This window comes from Melanerpes formicivorus, unplaced genomic scaffold, assembly GCF_026170545.1.
Source record: "Melanerpes formicivorus ecotype bairdi unplaced genomic scaffold, bMelFor1.0.p_v2 SCAF_12, whole genome shotgun sequence".
Lineage (NCBI taxonomy): Eukaryota > Metazoa > Chordata > Aves > Piciformes > Picidae > Melanerpes > Melanerpes formicivorus.
Genome location: NW_027142364.1, coordinates 7621871 through 7642698, shown reverse-complemented (window position 1 = coordinate 7642698; position 20828 = coordinate 7621871). Strand labels below are relative to the sequence as shown.

The 20828-nt window shown below is 40.5% G+C and overlaps 1 protein-coding gene across 18 annotated transcripts in view; it reads right to left on the bottom strand.

Moving 5' to 3' along the window:
- The window catches only part of ATP11B (ATPase phospholipid transporting 11B (putative)), a 71677-nt gene extending 54183 nt beyond the window's left edge, over nucleotides 1-17494 (bottom strand). For all 18 annotated transcript variants that reach the window (XR_010988168.1, XR_010988169.1, XR_010988167.1 and 15 more), the window contains exons 1-3: nucleotides 17251-17494; nucleotides 2376-2492; nucleotides 1351-1440 (exon numbers count right to left, since the gene is read on the bottom strand). Coding sequence is in view for 15 of the 18 variants with exons in the window: in XM_068145090.1 (XP_068001191.1) it covers nucleotides 1351-1440; nucleotides 2376-2492; nucleotides 17251-17277 (234 nt within the window). In the remaining 3 variants the exon portion in view is untranslated. The remainder of the gene's footprint in view (nucleotides 1-1350; nucleotides 1441-2375; nucleotides 2493-17250) is intronic.
- Between the last annotated feature and the right edge of the window lie 3334 nt (nucleotides 17495-20828).

Here is a 20828-nt window from a genome sequence, read left to right as displayed (position 1 = left end):
GCCACATTTATGTTCCATTTCCAACATATCCTCATCTTCTTCATGCTACAATATGTTAAATAGCATGAAACATCATAACAGGAATGACAAAGTCAGTATTTTTCACTAGGAAGACAGGATGGGTACCACGTTGTTAGTCTACATTAGACCTATATGACTTCAGTATCTCTCAACACAGGAGCTTCCAGCCTAGTAAGATGTTCACTCTTTCCAAACTTGAAAGAACAAGAGCAAGGGACACAGGATGCAATGGATTAAAAATTACAGAATTGGCTCAGCTACTGACATCTTGCAGGCAAATCTTATGGACTCTTCACTGTTCGTTTTTGTCAGATGAGGCAACCATCTGTTTTGGATGCATACTGTAAATGTTGGTTAATCACTGTTGAGGGCTGTACGTGTTCAAAGCATTCTATTTTGCAATGACAGAAAAGCTTGTATACCCCCCAAATATTGTCTTTGTCTCAGATATTAATTGGTATTTCAAAATACAGTATCTCTCCTCACAGTCTTTCTCCCACTTCATCTACTCAGTTTGCAATAGCTCAACAAAATTCAAGTGGAACTAGAGTCAGTGGTGCAAAGCTCACAGAAAATTTAGACGGCCATAATATATTTGTGGGTGTTCTTAATTAGAATATACTCCGCCACAAAAGCCATGGGAACATTTCTGACCTACAGTGTATCAAAATCAGGACTAACTGATATCTTCAAAGCTGATAAAAATATCAGTCCTAGCTTGAATATTTTCTGTGTACATGTTATCTGGAAAATTGAATTTGAGGGTGTTAGAACTGTGTGACAATAGGTTGTTGACTTAGAAAGTCCAGATTCCACCTACAAGGAGAACATAACACTGATCTGTCCTCAGCTCAAGAGCAAGTATCTTGCGCAGTCTGACACATTTGATTTGAACATCTGCATTTTGGCACACTCATGGCCAAGAAGCACTGCAAAACACACAGATTAAAACTCTTGGTCTATTTAAACATGAAAATGTCCACAAAAATAATCACTTAAAGAAAAAAAAAGAGTATCTGGAACTTTATTACTAACCTAACAGATTTAAGATTGTATTCTGAAATAGAAAACTGAGTCCCCGTGCTGGCAGTGCAATGGACTTTGAGGCTGCACACTTAAATATATTATGAAGCACGAAGACAAAAACCTAATGGGTAGTACTTAAAATTTGGACACAACACTTTAAGGTTATGTTAGTTTCCCACAGAAACTCAACTGTGTTGGTTTTCTAGACAGAACACAAAAGCAAAGAAGTTAAGTTCATAGAACACAAATCAGTGGCAGAATTTACAACATAAACTGCAATGTCCTGAATATTACTCAACTTACCTGAACCAAAAAAATAATCAGAAAATAAAAGTTGGCTACTCTTCTAAACTGCTCAAATAGGTTTTTTGGAACAAAATTCCACACCGTATACTGAAGGGAAAAAAAGAGAGACAGTGAGAGAACAGTTATGACATACTGAAGAATTTTTCAGTGAAATTCAGTTCCACTCCCATTAAACTCTCTTAACCTACATCTTTTCATTTTCTATCTCCCTTCCCCCAAACCTTCTTCTGGTGTTGTCCTACTTCCACTCAGAACTGCTGCATTCACTTGGCTGAGTTTTTGTTTGGAGTTGGGTTTTTTTGTTGGTTTTATTGTTTGGTTGGTTTTGTGCGTTTGGCTGTTTGTGTTTCGGGAGTTTTGTTGTTGTTGTTTTGCTTTTAAGTACAGCTAGCAGGGAATCAGAGGTAACAACCTCTTGCCTCTACAGTCAAAGTTTTAGATGTTCTTTTTAAATGTTCTCCTACCAACTGGGACAGGAGCAGCTGGAGTCATTTGGCTGCTTGCATCCTAGGTAGCAGAGAAGAAATTAATTCCTGCAGCTGTAACTTTCTCTTCTACACTACAGCAACAAGACACATCCCCACCATCAGTTCTATTGATTCCCATCCAAGGTCACACCAGGAGGGAATCTGCAATTGCAGTTGATTGCTGATTTATTTTATGCAGTGCACTAGCTTACAGCCTGGCTATTTTATAAATCATCACAACCAGCTTCATCCTTCCTTTGAAGTGGTTCCATGCATCATACCCAAGCACAGGCAACACTGGTTTTAAACCTACTTTTCTCCAGCAATTCTGACCAACATGCTTAATTGTTCTTTGCTTAGGTTCTGAAGAAAATGGATGAGAAGGGAAAAAACTACATAGGAAGCAACCTATTTTTTTCCTCTAAAAAGCTGAGAGTTTGCCTCATTTTCAGTATTGTATATGCACCTTTAGCCGTAACTAGCACAGGCACATTTGCTACAGAAATTCTTAAGTAACACATCAAGTGGGTTTCCCATGACAAACTGATTCCTTACCTTGGATGATATGATTCTGTTGTCTGCAAACTTCTGAGGAACATAATGGCCATGCTGGGGAAAACGGTTTGCTATATAAATAGTTCTCGTATCGCTTTGATGCGGTGGGTCAAAACCCTAAAACACAAACCAAAGACTATCAAGAAAGACTGTTTTATTAACATTAGTTTTGTAAAAGTGTGAACTTTGGGCTGAAAAGTGATATCGAGATACCAAGTAGCCGTTTCAGGATGGCAGCATTTGAATGGGAAACAAAATTAACATGTAAATTAAAGTCTGCTGTGTCCAGAGAATTTCCAAACACTGGGGGAAAACTCCTCAGTTTTGAGGTTGCGAACTTCTTCTGGAAGATGAGAAAAACCCACCAAATTGTAAGTCTCAAAAAGGATAGAGAATAGAATCATAGAATCAACCAGGTTGGAAAAGACCTCAGAGATCCTCAAGTCCAACCTAATACTTGCTATCATGCCAGCCTGACGTCCTATGAAATGTGAAAAAGAAAGAGAAAAGGAGATGAACACATATATAAATCCCAAAACCTCAGAGCCACACTCAAGAAAACCCTAATAAAATAGATTATGAGAAAAATAAAAGGTCTGAACAAACAAGGCATGATAATATGCTGTGAAAAATGGGCTTTGAAAAAAATTCTCACTGGCTTAAATAAAAGACCATATGCATTTGACTAAAGAACACTATTTTTCCAAACAAGTTCTATCTCCAAGAACTTACTGTTTGCCTAACCTCAGATGAGACTTCCTGCCACTAACACCAATTCACACACAACTGTTTCAGGTCTAATGGTTGATACTTTCATCAACTGCCACTGCCAAGGCAAAGGGAATAAAGGTGTTGAATGTGCAGACGAACCCACCTCAGGAGTGCAACACCAAACAACAAGGATAACTCAAAAGCATCTCAACTAACCCTACACACCTAAGACTGAAAGACAGAGAAGTAGAGACATGATTAACTATCTACAAAAAGAGAATAAAAGCCTGTTATAGGAGAGCTGTAGAAAAGGATCAAAAGGCTGTGACTGACCACAGGCTGAATGTGAGTCAGTAATGTCACTGAGAAAAAGGCCTTCAGTATTAAGGAGACTGGAGGAGGAGTGAGAGCCACAGTCAAAGCACTGTGAACCAACTGGACAACATCCAGAGGAGTGGAACATGAGCCACCCAAGATCCTGAAAACATGACATAATGCAAGGCTGAACAATCTAGAAAGCAAAAAGTAAATAAATTAGAGCAATTTAGCCTAGAGGAGAGGAAGCTTGTGATATACTAGTACATCTTCCGATACATAGAAGGCTATTCCACTGAGGAAAGGGGTAATCTGAAGGACAAGAAACAGAAGTAGGTTTAAATTGCAGCTAGGAAAACATAGTTTGGATATTGGAAAAAAACAAACAAAAAATATTTTTATAGAAAGAAATAATAATAAAAATTTTAAAATATCAAAGTAAGTCACATGGGAAGGTTGCAATGTCTCTGTAACACAAGGGCTTATATCTAGGTCATTCAAGTCTATCTTTAATTGAGCCTTTCCTGGGGCTACATGACTCACCAGAAACTTTCCTAGCACTAAGGTTCTGACCTGCAGAAGCAGGTGATGGCAAAAGACAACAAACAAGACTGCAAACCTGTAATAATTCAGATAACAGGTCAAGAAAATTACCAAAATAAAACAAACAAAAGTTTTAAGACTCACAATAAAAAGTAATAGTGAAATTAAACTGGAACTGTCAAGTCAATTAACATGGAATCAAGGATTGCTTGGGAGGTGGTGAATTTTGGCATCACACATCCCTAATCTTAGATAGAACCAACTTTACACTGTATTCGGTCTCCTTGTTCTTTGATGCCAAGTGAAAAGACAACTTATTAGACAGCTAGAAAGGGCATTACCAATTCCATTACTGGAGGTGAGGAAACTACTTCTGCTGCTGTGTTGCATCACTTGTGAAACTATGCTCAGATCTTGACTTGTGTCAAATAAAAACTGAAATTTCACAGCACACCAACAGAAGATACTTCTCCACCACTGAACTACAGAGGGTGACAAACAGTGAGCATGATAGATTAAATAAAATTTTTGATTGGTTATACCAACCATTTTTAATGCAGCTATCTCTGACATAGGGCATCGTCTATGTTCACATTTTAAAGTAAAGGAACAATTAAAAAATCCCCTCAAAAAGACAAATATTTGTACTGGACACTATTGCTACTGCAACATTCTGCTTCAGGAAGCAAGCAGTCCAGAAAAAAGCAAGCAAGAAAGCAAGCAAGAAAGAAGAAAGCAAGCAAGAAAGAAGAAAGCAAGCAAGAAAGAAGAAAGCAAGCAAGAAAGAAGAAAGCAAGCAAGAAAGAAGAAAGCAAGCAAGAAAGAAGAAAGCAAGCAAGGATGGAAAGAGGAATTTGATTTCAAAGACATTTGAAGGAGAATAAACTTTAGATGACAAGACGTGGAAGGCTGCTCTAGTCACATGCTTCAGTGTATAAGCTTGTTTAAAGATAAGAGTGGAGCAGTGAGACAAAAAGTAGTTAGGGGAAAGGACAGGAGAAAACATACAGGATGCCAAGAGCAAAAAGAAGGGAACTATTCACAACTTCAAAAAATGAAATATAAGTATGAAAGGAAGATGAAAAAAACCCAGAACATTTAAAAGGAGAACAATGTTTGCAGCAAAAGCATTTTTGACGTCTGTCATTAGTGACACGCTATCTGTAAAACAATCCATAAGATGCTACATTGACAGTGTTTTGCAAGCAAGAAAAAAGTGCTTAATTAGTAAGACTAAGTACATAGTTCTCTAGCTCAGAAAATGTCTGGCACTCAGAAAATGCCAGGCATCCTCACTTTGAAAAGTGATATTCTACAGCCTGAAAAAATTCCACTCTAAACCAAACAGATGCAAAGCAGGAAAAAAGAAAAGGGGGGGGGGGAGGATGTAAGAAAGCAAATGGCAACCTTCTGATGATGACAAATGTTCATCTCCATGCCACTTGCTAAAAGTTATTAAAACACACATGAAAAAATTCAGGGAGACTAGAGTATTACTAATTTTAAAATAAAATATTTGTAAGCCTTTTTCAGGCCATCACCTGAGCACCCAAAAGTTAAGAAGCTTACTGGTACTTTCATTATGAAAAGCAAAGACCTCCATACAACTCAAGCCTAACTGCACAAGCACTTTCCTCAGAGCACACCACCACCACTGAAGCAGCTTCAGCTGATTAAATGTGGGTAATCTATCATCCAAATCAGAATCTCAGGCCAAACAAGGTGCAGCTAAAACAGCTTAAAATTGCAGTCAGTACACACACAGCTCTGTTTTGTTGACATTTAACACAGAGATGGCAATGCACAAGCTAGGCAGGCTGGGGGCAGGCTGAGGATGAGAATCTCTTCTGCTGTCAGAGCTATGGTTGGGAAAGGACACATCCTTGACAACCTGAGTTGCTTGACTGTAGTCACAACAGGAAGCAAGTGCCAAAGCTGGAAACAGAACTGAGATTTCCCAAGTTTCATGTCTGCAACTACGAAAGATCATTTGAAATTACCTAACAACCTGATCATCACATAATTAGCTGGTGAGACCACAACCAGGCAGATCTTCCAGTGAAATTTTAATTGCACATCTCTCCAAGGAAAATTCTGCACAGATGTTGAACTTAATTGTTCAAGAACTGAAATGTCTTTAACTTTTCTGTAACTATGGGGCTGGTCACAGATCCTGCTCCTGACACAAAACTGATTTGCAGACCAAATTTCTGCCCAGCAAGCAGATTTTGCATTGTATCTACAAGCAAGCCAGCAAAGAGGTACAGTAAGCACATTGTTCCCTAATTCCACTTATTAGACAGTTCTCTTTCTAATGTCATTATCAAACTCAGGGTAAAACTAGGGTAACATGACCTTGTCAAAGGATTTCTGCAGCTAAAGAGCATGAGCAGTGAATCCCTAAATTCCATTTTGAGTCTTGCAAAAAGATTCAACTGTCATCAGCATCTTTCAACAAAAGTTAGTTCTGCAGTTATGCAGTGAAGTGGTTTCTAGATAACTGCACAGATCATTGACTAAGTTTATTACAAAATCTGGTGTTCAAGGCTTCTTAATCACGTGGTATTACATGCATAAACTCTAAACACAATGAAATTTGACCGTATGATTAAGTGCCTAAAAAAAATATAAGGCTAAAGTTCAACCATTCATAAACATAAGCCAGGCATTATCTGTTCCTGGAATGCAGGTCTCATTAAATCCTTGATATACACTTTCCCAGAGGCACCCAGATAAACCTGACAAGTTTCTTTTTGGAAAGAATCTGTTAATTTATGGCAGTATGCACTATGCCCTCCCCATAGACGCTACAGCACTGTCAAGTGAGGCAGCAGAAACCCACAGATCTTTCAGCTAGGATTAGCAACACGAGACCAGCACGCAACAAATCAATTGCTGTTTCAAGCTTTGCAACACATGCACTGATAACTACAAACCATTTGACAAGTAATTTCTGCTTATGATTTGCATGAAGCTAGCATACTTTAGGATGACCATCTAGTGTTTCTTACTCATAATTCACAGATGTTACAGGAAAACAAAATTATATTGCTAGAACTTCTGCTATGTGACCAATTTTTAGTGAAAGGGGTTTGAAAGAAGGAAGTTTCAATTAAAGCCTCTTCCTCCTTTCAAAAACCACACTGAAAACGGCTAACAGAAGTAGTACCTCCCCCCACAAGCCCTCTGGACATCATGTACTAGTTAACTAAACTAATAAACAGTAGAAAACTCTGTATCAGAAAGCTTTTTTTCCTAGGGAGGTGACTGACTGGCCATGCTGCAGAAACAGAACACCACATTTGCTGGCAGATAGCCCAAAGCCTGCTGCCAAGACATTTTGATTGAAGGTGTTTTGAGGAAATGGATTTTCTTGCTTTGGATTTATTTTTTTTCCCCCTCTGAACATACAAGGAATATTTTTCTCCTTGTCAGAGAAGATGATCTATTCACACTCCATGCACATTTGCAGAAGTCTGTGTAAATCTGCACTCAAACCAGTCAGCCAATAATTCTTTCAGTCATATAACTGGGCAGTAGTCAAACTGAATTTGCTGTATCAAAGGTTAGCATGAAGAAAGAAACAGCCTCTCACAGCAATTTTAAACACTGCTCTAACAACTCCAGTAGTGAATCAGCTGAAGCACCCTGGGGTTTACATAGTGCCATGTAATTTGTTCCTCCTCTTTTAAATATCACTGCAGTAAAGAAATAAAAAGGTATTAAAAGTCATGCACTATTCATGCAACTTCCTCTTCCTGCTTACTATATCTGCAGTTGTTTAAAATATCTGATAACAAATCATGTTATAACCTCCTAAATGGCCTATAAGCAGACTACGCTCCTTTGTGAAAACACTCTGGGAAACAAGGCCTGAGAAATCAAGAAGCAATAATCTTTTCTTTCAGAGAGTTTAAAAAAAGCCCTAGTGCTGTACTTAGAAATGTTCTACTGGTGCTGGAAACAAAGTCCTGGTTGCATACAGATCAAGTTCTTCTTATTTTACATTATTTTGTCCAAATGGCCACAGAAATAACTTGGAAAAATCCCCACCTAAAATTTAAAAATGTATATATCTTCTTTTTCTTTATCTGCAAAAACAAAAAGCAAGCTGAACTGGCCTCATTTGCTGCTGGCATACTTCTCCGTGCCAGTTTTTCTACTCAGGTGACTGACGCCAAACGTACTGGTCTTGTAACGTCAATAAAATCACAAAAGGTAAAGCAAGCTGAGCAGGCAAGCTAGGCTTTCTAACCTAGTGTTCACAAAGACTGCTATGACGCGTCCAGTTTCTGCTGCTAGTAAAGAATTTCAACAGATATTTAGAGATGCTGCCTCAATTAAGGAATTGGCTTTCTTATCCTCTCCGACAATCCAAATCACAGTGCTTGCAGTGCTCATTTTGGGCTTCCTATGATAGAACAAAACTAACACCTTGTAACAGGTCCTCTTACGAGACTGTCTTCACCAGAATTCTAAACTTTGTGTTTCTTTCTGAAGGATTATTAGAATTCTTAGCCTCTTGCATTCAATGTATTTAACCAACTGCCTCTAAAACATTCCTCATTCATTGCTTTATTTTAGGATGTTCTGTTTCATCCTCAGACACATAGATTATGAAAATTATGAATAATGAACAGATCCAGTGATACTTCTGATCACATTCTTTTTGATGGAAAACAGACTTTACGGTAAATTTGTCTTCAACTCTAACAAAGAAAGCAATTCATAGTATCATTCAGGGTTGGAAGGGACCACAAGGATCATCTAGTTCCAACCCCCCTGCCATGGGCAGGGACACCCCACACTAGATCAGGCTGGCCAGAGCCTCATCCAGCCTGGGCTTAAACACCTCCAGGGATGGGGCCTCGACCACCTCCCTGGACAACCCATTCCAGAGCTTCACCACTCTCATGGTGAAGAACCTCCTCCTCACATCCAGCCTGAATCTCCCCACCTCCAGCTTCATTCCATTCCCCCTAGTCCTATCACTACCTGACATCCTGAGAAGTCCTTCCCCAGCCTTCCTGTAGGCCCCCTTCAGATATTGGAAGGCCACAATTAGGTCACCTCAGAGCCTTCTCTTCTCCAGACTGAACAGCCCCAACTCCTTCAGTCTGTCCTCACAGGAGAGGTGCTCCAGCCCTCTGATCATCCTTGTGGCCCTTCTCAGTTAACATTCAGACTCTAAGAAGAAAGCCTCTTTCTAAAGGAAATAGTTAGTGGCTCCCAAAATATTTTTGGGAGGCCATTCAGTGCTTCTAAATTTTTTTTTCCCTTTACAAAAATGTATTATGATAAAGTCCAAGAGGTCTAAGAGAAGTTGAGGCTTGACAGTATCTGTAGTCCACAATGTTTGCTCTTTTGCCATGATTCACAAAGCAGGCCATTGCTCTAAAGAAGTGGGAAAGAGGATGCCTTTGAAGTTCCAACTACATAGTTTTAATCTCAGAATACTCTTCTTCTGTGAGCCTCAGCAGCCAGTTGCCCTTATCTGCAATACCATCTCCCTCTCAGACAGGTACAAACACAGAATAGGCAAGATTTTCAAAGCTGAAGTGTGGCTTTAGACACCCACCAGGAGGCAACTATAGGGCATCATATTTTATAAAATAGGAATTGATATCTCAAAAAAAAATAAAATAATAAAATCAATAGCCACTTTTAAAAACACTGCTCCAAATAAAGTACTTTGAATATGGAAAGTGCTACAATTTTGCAATAATCAATCATACAGAAATGGCAGTTATTGAGCAAAGTCATACGAAGAAACACAGAACCAGTACATAAATGAAACACTCAAAATCCTTCATATACCTTGACTAACTATAGTATCTCAGACAAACAAAATCTGATTGTATCCTTTCTGCACAGTCCCTGATTTTAAGTCACTTTATAGTAGAAATATTTTTCTTTGATTTTCAGTATTAAATAAGGCATTGAAGCCTGTGACAGGTTCTGAACTTTCATTTAGAATCAGAAAGCCGTTCCAATTTTGTAGCTAGCAACTCCACATCTCACAACAATGTATCAAGTCCACGACAGGACAAATACAGAAGAATCAAACATTTGTTCACATACTTCATACTATGTGCACTATTGTCTTAAAATGAAATGCTGTTTACCTGCTGCTTTAAAGAGTGATTTATAAAATCACTTTACACAAGCATGAAGGCTCCTCTTCTGAGCTATTCCTATGACCATTATCCCACATAAATACTGAAAGCAACCATTTCCAGTATTTAATTGGTTCTAGTAGGCAACAGTTACTACGCCAATCAGCTCCTGCACTGTAAGATTAATTCATGTTCCTTCAGTATGTAAAAACCCCACCACTTTTCAAAAAATTCCCCTAGATAATGTATCTGAAGACTTTTGGAAAATGTGTGCTCAAATTATACTTACAATTGCTTTGACAGTTGTTCCTCAAGGAATTTCAGAGGAAGAGAATTCAGTTCATAGCTGGAACTGTCTAGCTCTTCCTACTAACAATCCTAGATAAAGCCTGTTCTGTTAAAGTTAACATTAGGAGTTTTGAGTCTGCTCCATTCATTGAACACCAATTTGGGTTTTAATTCCAGTCCAAATGTGATTTATGACCTAAGTTATCAGTTTAATGTCCTGCCTTCAGACATGTTTACAAACTAGTTTATCCCTAAAGCTTGCTAAATCTTAAGCTTCCTTCCTATGTTGTCTTAATTCTTTTTTTTCCAAGCAGACATGTAAATATCTGCAGAAGTTATCACAGTCACTCATAAAACTAGCAAAAAAAACCCATGTGGAAAGGGGATAGTAAAGGAATAATAAAATGTGACAATATTAAACAAAATAACACTTTTTGGTATAAACTACATAAAATGTCTCTCCCTAGTAAAATATTTCAGGAAGAAAACAAACGGCTTGCCTTTTGTTTACATCAATATCTCTCCTTCCCATTTACAGGAAAATTCCCCTTTCCCGTGCTTATTTTTACTCACAGTAAACAAGGAAAAATCCCAAACCTTTTAAGCCACAGCATGTGGGAGGGCAAGGAATTACAAGGTTTTGTATCTTAAATCACAGTGTAACTGCTGGTCTTACTTTCTGTCTTTTCTGCCATGGTCTGTACTGCTGCTAAGTGGCCTTTTTTATTTTTCCAAGAGCAGCTCAAAAGAGGTTTGTATTCAACAAGAAAGTCTAGCTGCAAACATGTCACCTGTGTTTTGCTGGAAGATATGACCTTGCATTTACAGACTTTGTCAGACCTATTTTGCTGCATTTCTTATCTGCTGGCATACAAACAGACTTTGTGCTAGAAATTAAAGGATTTCTTCAGAGGTATACTGTAGATACCTTCTTCCCAGTGAAATAGTTACAAAAACAGACATCACAGGACCACAGAATGCTAGGGGCTGGAAGGGACCACAAAAGATCTAGTCCAACCCTCCTGCCAGAGGAACCCCTATACGAGATCACACAGGAATGTATCTAGGTGGGTGTTGAATATCTCCAGAGAGGGAGACTCCACAACACCCCTGGGCATCCTGTTTATAACTACTGAGGACATCATAGCATAAGAAGAAAAACAGATGGCAGGTCACTAGTGAAATGCACAAGTCATGACATATTTAATGAAATTTAAACATATTTTATTTTTCTCTTCTAACTCCACCTATATCTCCAGTTTTAATTTGCTCAGCCAATCCATCTCAAACTAGAAAAACAAATACCAATGATATCCAAAACTCATGTTGAAGGTTATTAAGTTCAGTGCATTTACTTCCCTTAGGTTATGAATTTTACCTTATAATACAAGTTCAGAGGCAATGTCTTAGCAATAAACAGAGGCATCCACTCTTAGCATTCTCTCATCCCACCAGATACCATCTACTGACCAGAACACACAAAGCTTTTGCTCTTTGTCAACAAAATAACTTTCCTTTCTCAGTCACATAAAACATAAATAGACAGTAGCTATTAAGGGAGCAGGACCCTGTTAGTGGAGGAATATCACACAGTCAATTAAATAGTCATATTACTGTGTGACAAGTAGAAATTTTGCCACAATAAAAATTTGCTGCTTAAAAGGCTCATGGGTAGAAAAGAAAGCAGAAGGGACTAGACAAGATACAGGTCAAATGTCCGAGTCTCACAGCAAAGCAGCACATCAGAAAAACTCTGATTTTCAATGTTTAAAACTGTCTGAAGAAAAAAATGCAAAGCCTGTCTTGCTTAGGTTTGGGTAGGTAATTTTTAGAGTTTCATTTCTCTGAGACAAGATTCAAAAATTACACACAGGACACAACAGAAGCCTCCATTCGGAACAGACAGCTGTCTGAAGACAGGGCCAGGTTCTGCACACTTTGGAACACACTGTGCTGCAAATGCATTAGCCCTCAGCAGTCTCAAAATATAAAAAGAAAGTAAGGTTAAAAGATCCAAACACAATGGAAGGGTTATTCCAGCTGACCATAGAAGACCTCCAACAATGAAAACAGGGCCACATTTACTTCTGTGTGAAGATACAGGAGAGGAGTCATTAACCCCCACTTCTGAAACTAGTCTAACCATAGCAGTGGAACCTTTGGGCAGTTCCACTGCACATCCCACTGATCCTCTGTGCACAGTGGCAACACAAAAGGTATTACCTGGGCATTCTGAACAGAGCAACTCTTTTGAGCAAATACTCACTTATTTTGCTAGTATACAACAACAAACACCCAATTAATTTTAGCCAAAAAGGGAAACAGGCTTCAATGACAACTAAGAAAAGAGGGTGTACTTGTGCCCCAGAAAAGCAATGAGATTTCAGAAGCTAGGATAAGTTCAAAGGACTGTCAGCATTCAGAAAAGACAGAAAATTCTTTGGGGAGCGGGGAGGAGGGGAAAGAGAGAGAAATAACTGCACTGGATCAATTCTATAAAACAATTAAGTGAAAATAATATACATGTCTATGCAAACAATGAGATCAAATTCTCTTCACCTTGTTTTGAATGTCAATAACCACAAGTTCTCACAGAATACCATCTGTCTTCTCAGAACAACTTAATAGATTCCAGCACCTGGAAGGAAAGGGAAGAATATACCAAACATGCAGTCCTCTAGTGCTAATCTAACTGGGGACTTTTTCCTTATTTGTAGAAGAAAGTTTTTATTAAAACTCCTCCAAAAGATGAGCAAGAACCTCCTAAAGTTATTGTCCATAGGGAGGTGGGAACATGGCATCTGACAGTCCAACGCATTGAAGTCAAAAACATTCCCTGTGATCACCTCTCAATGAAAGTGATGTAGAACTTTTGGGCTAGATAAACTCCCAATGTCCTTCCCAATATGAACCTTCCTCTAATCATGAAATAAAATAATCTGATAACTAGGTTTTCCAGTTAAAAGACACTGATCCAAAGAATTAATCTATGATTGTAAGTCAAAGACAAAACCTAAGTATCAAAGCTGCATTCACCTGAATGCTTTTCTCTGCATGCAGTAGTGGTTGTCAGTGCACAACAGCATCCAGGTCCTTAAATTGTTGGAAGAAGGCACTACCAAACAGAGGACAATTCTGCTTCTCTTGATCTGTTATGTGTAAGGGACCAGGCAGATAGCTCTTGGGTTTTCTCCATGCAGTATCTATTATCTGTTGTCCAACAGATAAAAAAGATCAAATATCCCATAATAACAACTAGAAGGGAAAACCAGACACTCTGCTTGACAGGACTAATAGTTCAAAATTATGCACCTCAGATCATACATTATAAGGGTATTCTGTCACCATTTTGGGGTACCTCCTTGCCAGACAATTGAAGTCATTGCCTTCTGTTAATACCACTGCAACAGCCTCTACAGACACAGTCTGTCATAAATCTATCAAACTAGAAGTGGTACAGAAAGTCACCAAGCATTACAAATGCCACTTTGTGCTCTTGTTTGGGTTGGTACTGCACAAACTTGACCAGGAGAGCCACAATAGTGCTCTGCTGTACACAGATTAGCTCTGTAGTCTAACCCATTCTATTTGGAAATGTAAACAAAATGTACGGTGTTATTCCTGCATATCCATTTTCCTTACAATATTAAGGATGCTTCCTATCAACTCTTGTTTACCCAGACACTTTTTTTTCAAGCAGAGTTGGCTGTGCCTGTGGTGTTATGCAACCCTCAGCAAATCCACATGCCTACTGTCTTTCTGAAATCTCAAGGTAACAGAGCTGGAACTCAAGAATCTTTCCTGCTCAAAGCTAGTCTTTGAAATACACCTAGACATTTTACCCAAAGCAATGAATTGTAACTCCATTTGTCTGTACTTTTTTTTATTAGTAAAGCTTAAGGTACTTCCAACTACTAACTAGATAATACTATAATAATATTAGCTAGAAAGTTGTACACTGTTAATGACTTCCTATGCAGTTTATTTAGTATGGGACAGCACTAGGGTAAGAAAAACTGATAATGGTGGTGCAAATTGTTTGTGAGCAAACAAAGCAGGACTGCAGGCCAAGATATCAAATCGATTTGGAAGAGCCCCACACAGACACTAAAGACTGAGCAACAGTATTACTGTCACCAATCTGCTATATAACAAATTACTGAAAAGACAAATAACAACAGTTAGAAAACTGGATTTGGACTTGCAAGACCATAGTAAAGATGAAGAAAGTCTTATATTCTCAGCCTGTCTCCTGTTCTCAGAGGAGCAGTCATCCCTTTAGGTAGCCATACAGGCATACATAGATCTTCACAGACTAAATCCCAGAGATCTCGACCCTCAAAGTACTTAGCTGGTTTAATTCCATGCCAGGACCTCTCATTACTTCTAACACCAACCACTTCATTTTCCCTGCCTCTTTTATGACTCCTGAGAACACAAGCTCTCAAGATTGTATACACTCCAAATGATCTCATTAATTAGTGTATGAAACACTGTCCTCTTAAACAAGTTGCAAAACATTTGTTGCTTTTGTACAGAGAGTACTTAATAACTACCTAAAAGCACCTTCAGCAAAGCACCAGTCCCTCCCCCTTTCCCCAACCCCTTACTACTTTCCATCATTTCTGCACACCAACATTTTTCTTTTGTACTACTACAACATCCCACTTAAATCACACCCACGTATTTTCCTGGTTCCAACCCCTTTGTATGGAAGAGAACACTTTTTTTCAAAACCTATTGCCACCTCAAGCACAGGTACAAATACATGCTCTAAAGGCATCCAAACCCACACATTCTTCTCTTCTCCTATCAGAAATAAATCAGACACAGATTTTGCCACCCTTTGTTCAAGTACTTCTGCCACCCCACTCTTCCCACTCACTTGGATTATTTTCTCATCATCTTTTCCCAGATTCTCAGCCCTTTGACATTCTTTCAAAACCCAAACATCACACATGAAGGAGCAAACATATGCTGGAAGCTGTGTAAAACCAATGACTACAGACAGTTTGGGCTGCCCAAATGTCCCTCAGAAGAAACGGCACTGTGATACCTATGGTAGGCTTCTTTTTCATCTTTATGAGCTCTGATACTACCAAGTCCTTAATGTCAAACAGCAGGGTCTATAGAAAACACAAAATGTGTATCATTGCAATAATTGTTTCCCTTATTCATCCTGATTTTTCATCATCCTGTTCTACTGTACTATTCCTTCCCTGTCAAAACTAGTACAAGTTTTAAACAGTTATTTTCCCATCAAAATAAGAACAACAAGGAGAACAAAAGTCTCCTATTACTTGGGTTATTGCTCAACTTGTTAGACTAAGCTTTTACTTTCCATTAAGGGTGAATATATTTCTGGAAAGCTGGTCAGTGCACTCCCAGGGAGAAAAACAACCAGGTTTGGTACATGAATTCCTGGCACTAATAAAATCCTAATCTCAACCCCACAGAAGACAACACAATACTGCGTTTAAAACCACCACAGATCTCAAGCCATCTTCAAGAAGAAAAAAATGCAAGCTATGTTACATCAAACAGGATTTATTCTAAAAAACATGTGTATGGCTGTAATGGAACAGAAGAGTGCAGTCAGAGCTCAGACACAGCAATCAATTTCCAGGTCAGTAACTCTTGCTGTCAAACCAAACTAGTGAGCACTGTCAAGCTGGCATTGAGAACGTCACAAGATCAGTGCTACACAGACACTGATCTGGGAAAATCCATGGGCCACAGGAAAAGAGGTAGAGAAAATTAAAAATCCAACCCAAAGCTTAATCTTTTTATGTTTTGTTTTTGGTTTTTTTTTTTTTTTTTCCTAAAGTGGTGTAACAAGTTAGACAAATAATTAGTGAGATAGAAGATTTAACCGTTAGAATACAAAAACATAACTAACTGAACTGCTTGTACTAACCTGGGCACCATGTGTGATACAAGGTAACTCCAAAGAATGGAAAAAGTTTGTAAATACATAGTTGAGAAGGAATTTTTCCCTTTGAGAAATTCCAAGAGAAGTGATGCTGGAGGAGGCAGTAAGACAGCCATCCCTTCAAATCAAAATAGTCAAACGATGTACTTCCCTGCTACAGTATCACAGACACTAAGTCACAGCCACCTTACTTCCCTTGCGGGCTGCAACAGAAGCACAGCCCAGCAGCACCTATTGGGGGGAGAAAAGCTCTAACTACAGCCTTTTTCACGTGGTTTGCCCCACGAAAAGCCTTTCACGGATCTAATTCTTCTATTTCTCCTCACTTCTACAACCTTAACACACGCAGCACCAAGGGCCTCAAAGCTCTCAGGTACAGGGAAACCAACGAGCCGGACGCACACCGAAGGAAACAGCTCTCGAAGATTTCGCAACGTGAAGGAGGAAGAGGCCAACAAAGCTCCGATGTGTTGGTCCACAGGAAAGGCATCGTCATTTTTCCGTGAAAAGTTGGGGAGCCCTTCCCAAAGTGGGGCACGGGTAAGGGAAAGTGCTGCCCTGTGTCAACGCGGTTTCAAAAAAAGCAAAAGAAAACAAAACAACCGAACAAGCCAACTCCCCACAAGGAAACCCGGAACACCCCAAACCCTCCGGTTCACCTTAAAAACAAAACAAACAAACAGAAAAATAATGATCCAAGTGAAGCCTGCCGTTCAGCCTCAGCTCCCGCACCTCCCCGCTCCCGGAGCGGGGCAGGACTCCCCTCCTTCACTCTGGCCCTGCTCAACCTCTGCCCCTCGCCCGCAGCTCCCACGGACGCCGCTGGGGAACGGGCCGGGCAGAGGCGTCAGGATGGGGTTCCTCTGGAGGACCGGACAGAGGCGAGGAACGACCCGGCCCGGGGGTGCAATGGGAAGCCCTCGTCCCGACTCCGCGCCCTCCCCGGTCCGCGCCGGCGGGAAGTACCTACCAGCTGCTGCCGGACCCACCGCAACATCCCCGGCGGCGCGGGTCGCGGCCCCCGCGGCGGGGCCCCCTCGGCTGTGCCGCGCCCTCCGCTGTCGCCGCCACCTCAGGCGAGGCGTCCGCTGCGATTCTTCCCCATGGCTCAGGGGTCCGAAGCCGAGTTAGGAGCGGCACAGCCCCCTCGGCGCTCCCAGCCTGCGCGGCTGCCGGCGCCCCGCCGCCGCCATCACAGGGCCGCCGCTGACACCCCGCGGCTCGCAGCACTGCCGCCCGCCCCCTGGAAGTGACGTGCGACGGCGAGGGGAGGTGGGAGGGGGCGGTGGGCGCGGAGGATGGATGGAGGGATGAGGGAATGGGGGAGTCAAGAGCCTGATACACCCCAGGCTATGTCTGCGAGGGTTCAGTCCCTGGTCCGGATTTCGTGACTGGACCGAAGTGCTGCTTCTGGACCATAAGGGCTACACTTGGGCCCGAGTGACCTGAGCCCAAGCGGCCTCCTACAGGCAATTGGGCAGGAGTGGCCTGGAAAAAATCCCACCCGCGCCTTACGAGAGCTCCGGCTCACAGTCTGCCAGGTCCTCGGCATCGCTGAGACTCCCCTTGTCTAGTAATGCTATATCCTAACTTCACTGTTTTAATCTTATTTTCATGCAAAGCAGACGCACGCTCGTACGTGTTGGTATAGAGATTTTGGAAAGAGGCCTAGTAACCGTGGATTTAAACTTAAAAAGCAAGCGCAGGCTGTAGGTATCCCAATGTGCAAGTGGTGGGAGGATCTAGCACCTTTCTTTTCACCTGCTGCTGGCAGTGTTGTGCGGAACTGCTGTTTGTTTAAAATGGGGGATTGAAACGTGTCAGTGTCAGGCAATAATACCTTTGACATCTTCTGTTTTGCTCTGAAAACAGCTGCTACTTATGAACCCAAAACACTGTTCAGCTTCGACCGCCACACTGATACAAGGCTGCAGCTTCTGGCTCTGTGTGGCTAAGAACTAAAGGAGATTATTTTAAGCAGTACAGACCTAGGTATTTGTGACCAAATACTGTTGTAAGTGGAGTCAATGACAACTTTGACTTAAAAAGACGTCTTTTTGCATGTGAAGATCAGCATATTGTTCCTGGCATTCCCATTTGTTCCTAGGTAATTGTGATATACAGCCACAAATCATGTCTGCCATAGAGCTAACAGTGTTGAGTGTTCAGTTAGAAATTTGGAACAAAACTCGAGATTTAAGATAGATGATATCATGTCTGAGCAACTGAATCTTGTGGTAAATGCTGATGGTTTAAGCAACTGCATTTAATTAGAAAAATAACCTTGAAACAGCAGGGAATAATATATTAATCAGGCACTTAGGAAAGCTAATGTTAGCAAAACTCTGTATTCAATGCTAGGCATTATTTCAAAACATTTAAATACATCTAAGCTGAGTTTCAAACAGCTTGCACTACCCTATTCATCTAATGTGAAGTCTAAAATAACAGAGTGATTTCATAGCTATGGCTCGTTGCCTGGAGAGTGGCCTCAAGCCAGAAGCTTAACTAATACACTCAATATTCTTATGCTCCTCCTTTATCCTCAGATACAGAACAGGGTCCTGACCACTCCATGATAAAAATCATATGCCATTTCTCTGAAGTGTAAGGATATTTGGTCACTGTGTCCTTGCCAAATCCAAGTACTGAGTTGCACTTTCTGCAAGCCTTTATTTCCATGGCTTGCAGTTGTTACATAAAGCTACTTTGTGCTTCCTGTTCCACATTGCTGTAATGATACTATGTCGCCAGATAAAACTTGGTAGCAATTCACAAGTGATTTGAACCCTGCTGTTCATGTTTTTCACTTTTAAAAGTATGCATTTTGGTGGATAAAAGCATATTGACAGGATGAAATTATTTTCAGAATGCTCTGACCACTCTGATAACAGAAGGCTCTGACTGCATTCCTCTTCCAATATCCACCAGAACGCTACCAGAATAACATCCTTAACCAGTGTCCAGGCTAGTAAAACTTTGAACCTTTAAAATTGCTCAAAACCCCACACTAGACATTAATAAAGTTTCATTTCACCCTTGAGAGGTAAATCGTTTTCAGAAGATAAAAATTGAAGCAGAGAAGCCAAGTCAGATATTGATTAGCCAATAGCACTGCAACACTTCTGAAATTAAAGGTCAATTGTATTAAGAATGAAGATTCCCACATCAGAGATCCCACTTTGAGATTGTGCCCTGAAGCCTTACCTGAACTTGCACAGCTGTCTTATACAGAAAAAAAAATGCAACTGCTGAAGAAAAAAAAGTCACCTTCTGATATAAAGGTTAGATTTAACCTGTCACCCAGGCTTTCTTGATCAGACTCCAAGCTTTCCAGTTAAGTATCTATGAAAACAATAATTTTAGATGTTTGTTTAGCAAGATGAGGACACAAATGTTGTCTGATATAAAAATACATACACAAACATAAAAACACACAAATGTTAGGTCCAGCAAGCTTTTAATTATATATGCATGAGTAGTTCTTATGTAATCAATGGCACTACTTTAAGGTTTATAAAATTAAACATTGCTAACCACAGAATCGTTGCCTGAACATGCAGCCATCAGACACTGGGGCTGCCAGTATTACTCCCTGAGCTTGTTATTGTGCAAGATACTGATGCATTTCCAGTATTCCCTACTGGTCTTTCAGGGCCACTCTTTGGTGGCAGCTGCTGAAATGTTGGCACGCTGTATGGCTTTGGCCACTTCTGGTATACGATGAGACAAGGTGCCATAGGATGGGCTGTCTCCAGCACTCCTGCCTTTGAAAACTTTGAAATGCTTGGGGGCTATACCCTCTCACCTGCCACACTCCAGGTTGCTGCTGTGGTGCCAACGAGGCACAGGACAGCAAAGGGGCTGGTGCACTCTGGTGCTCTGGCAGCAGGGCAGCCCAGGTCTTGTGCTGCAATTAATGAGCACCTCTGTCCTTGGGGGCCAAAAAGGAAAACAGCCAAGCCTAAGAGGAGAGGTGTGTGGGGATGTGTGTGTACATGCGTGTGCTCAGGTAGCAAAGGACTAAGATCCTTCTGGTACACTGTTTTCCTGGTGGAGAACTGCTCTCACTCATCGTTTTGTTTGTAATTAAATAGTCTGTAATTTCTTTAAGCGAGTATTTTAATCGATGCATTATTTACTTAGGTAACTATGGTGCTAATTAAAATTGTACACTATCTACAAAAATGCTCATTTTGTTCCTAATCCACAGAGAGAAAGAGCTGCCAGAGAGACATAGGATTTCTTCAAGGCATCTTTATTCCACAGGCATTCAATTACTAGCTGAAGCACCAATTATACATAGATAATCAGTGGTTGATTTTCAGTCACAAGGCCCTTCATCTAAGTACACATGTGGATTCTTGCCTAGAGCAACCCCACTTCAGGGAAAAAATAAGAGCTAGAAAATTAACTGAGCTTTTTAAAGGAAAGCCTTGTGTGTAGTTTTTTTGTTGGTGGTTTGTTTTTTTGGGGGGGGGGGGCGTGCCCAGAAAACAGCAAGGTCAGATTACACTACAGGATGCACAAGGCAACTTCTGGATCTAC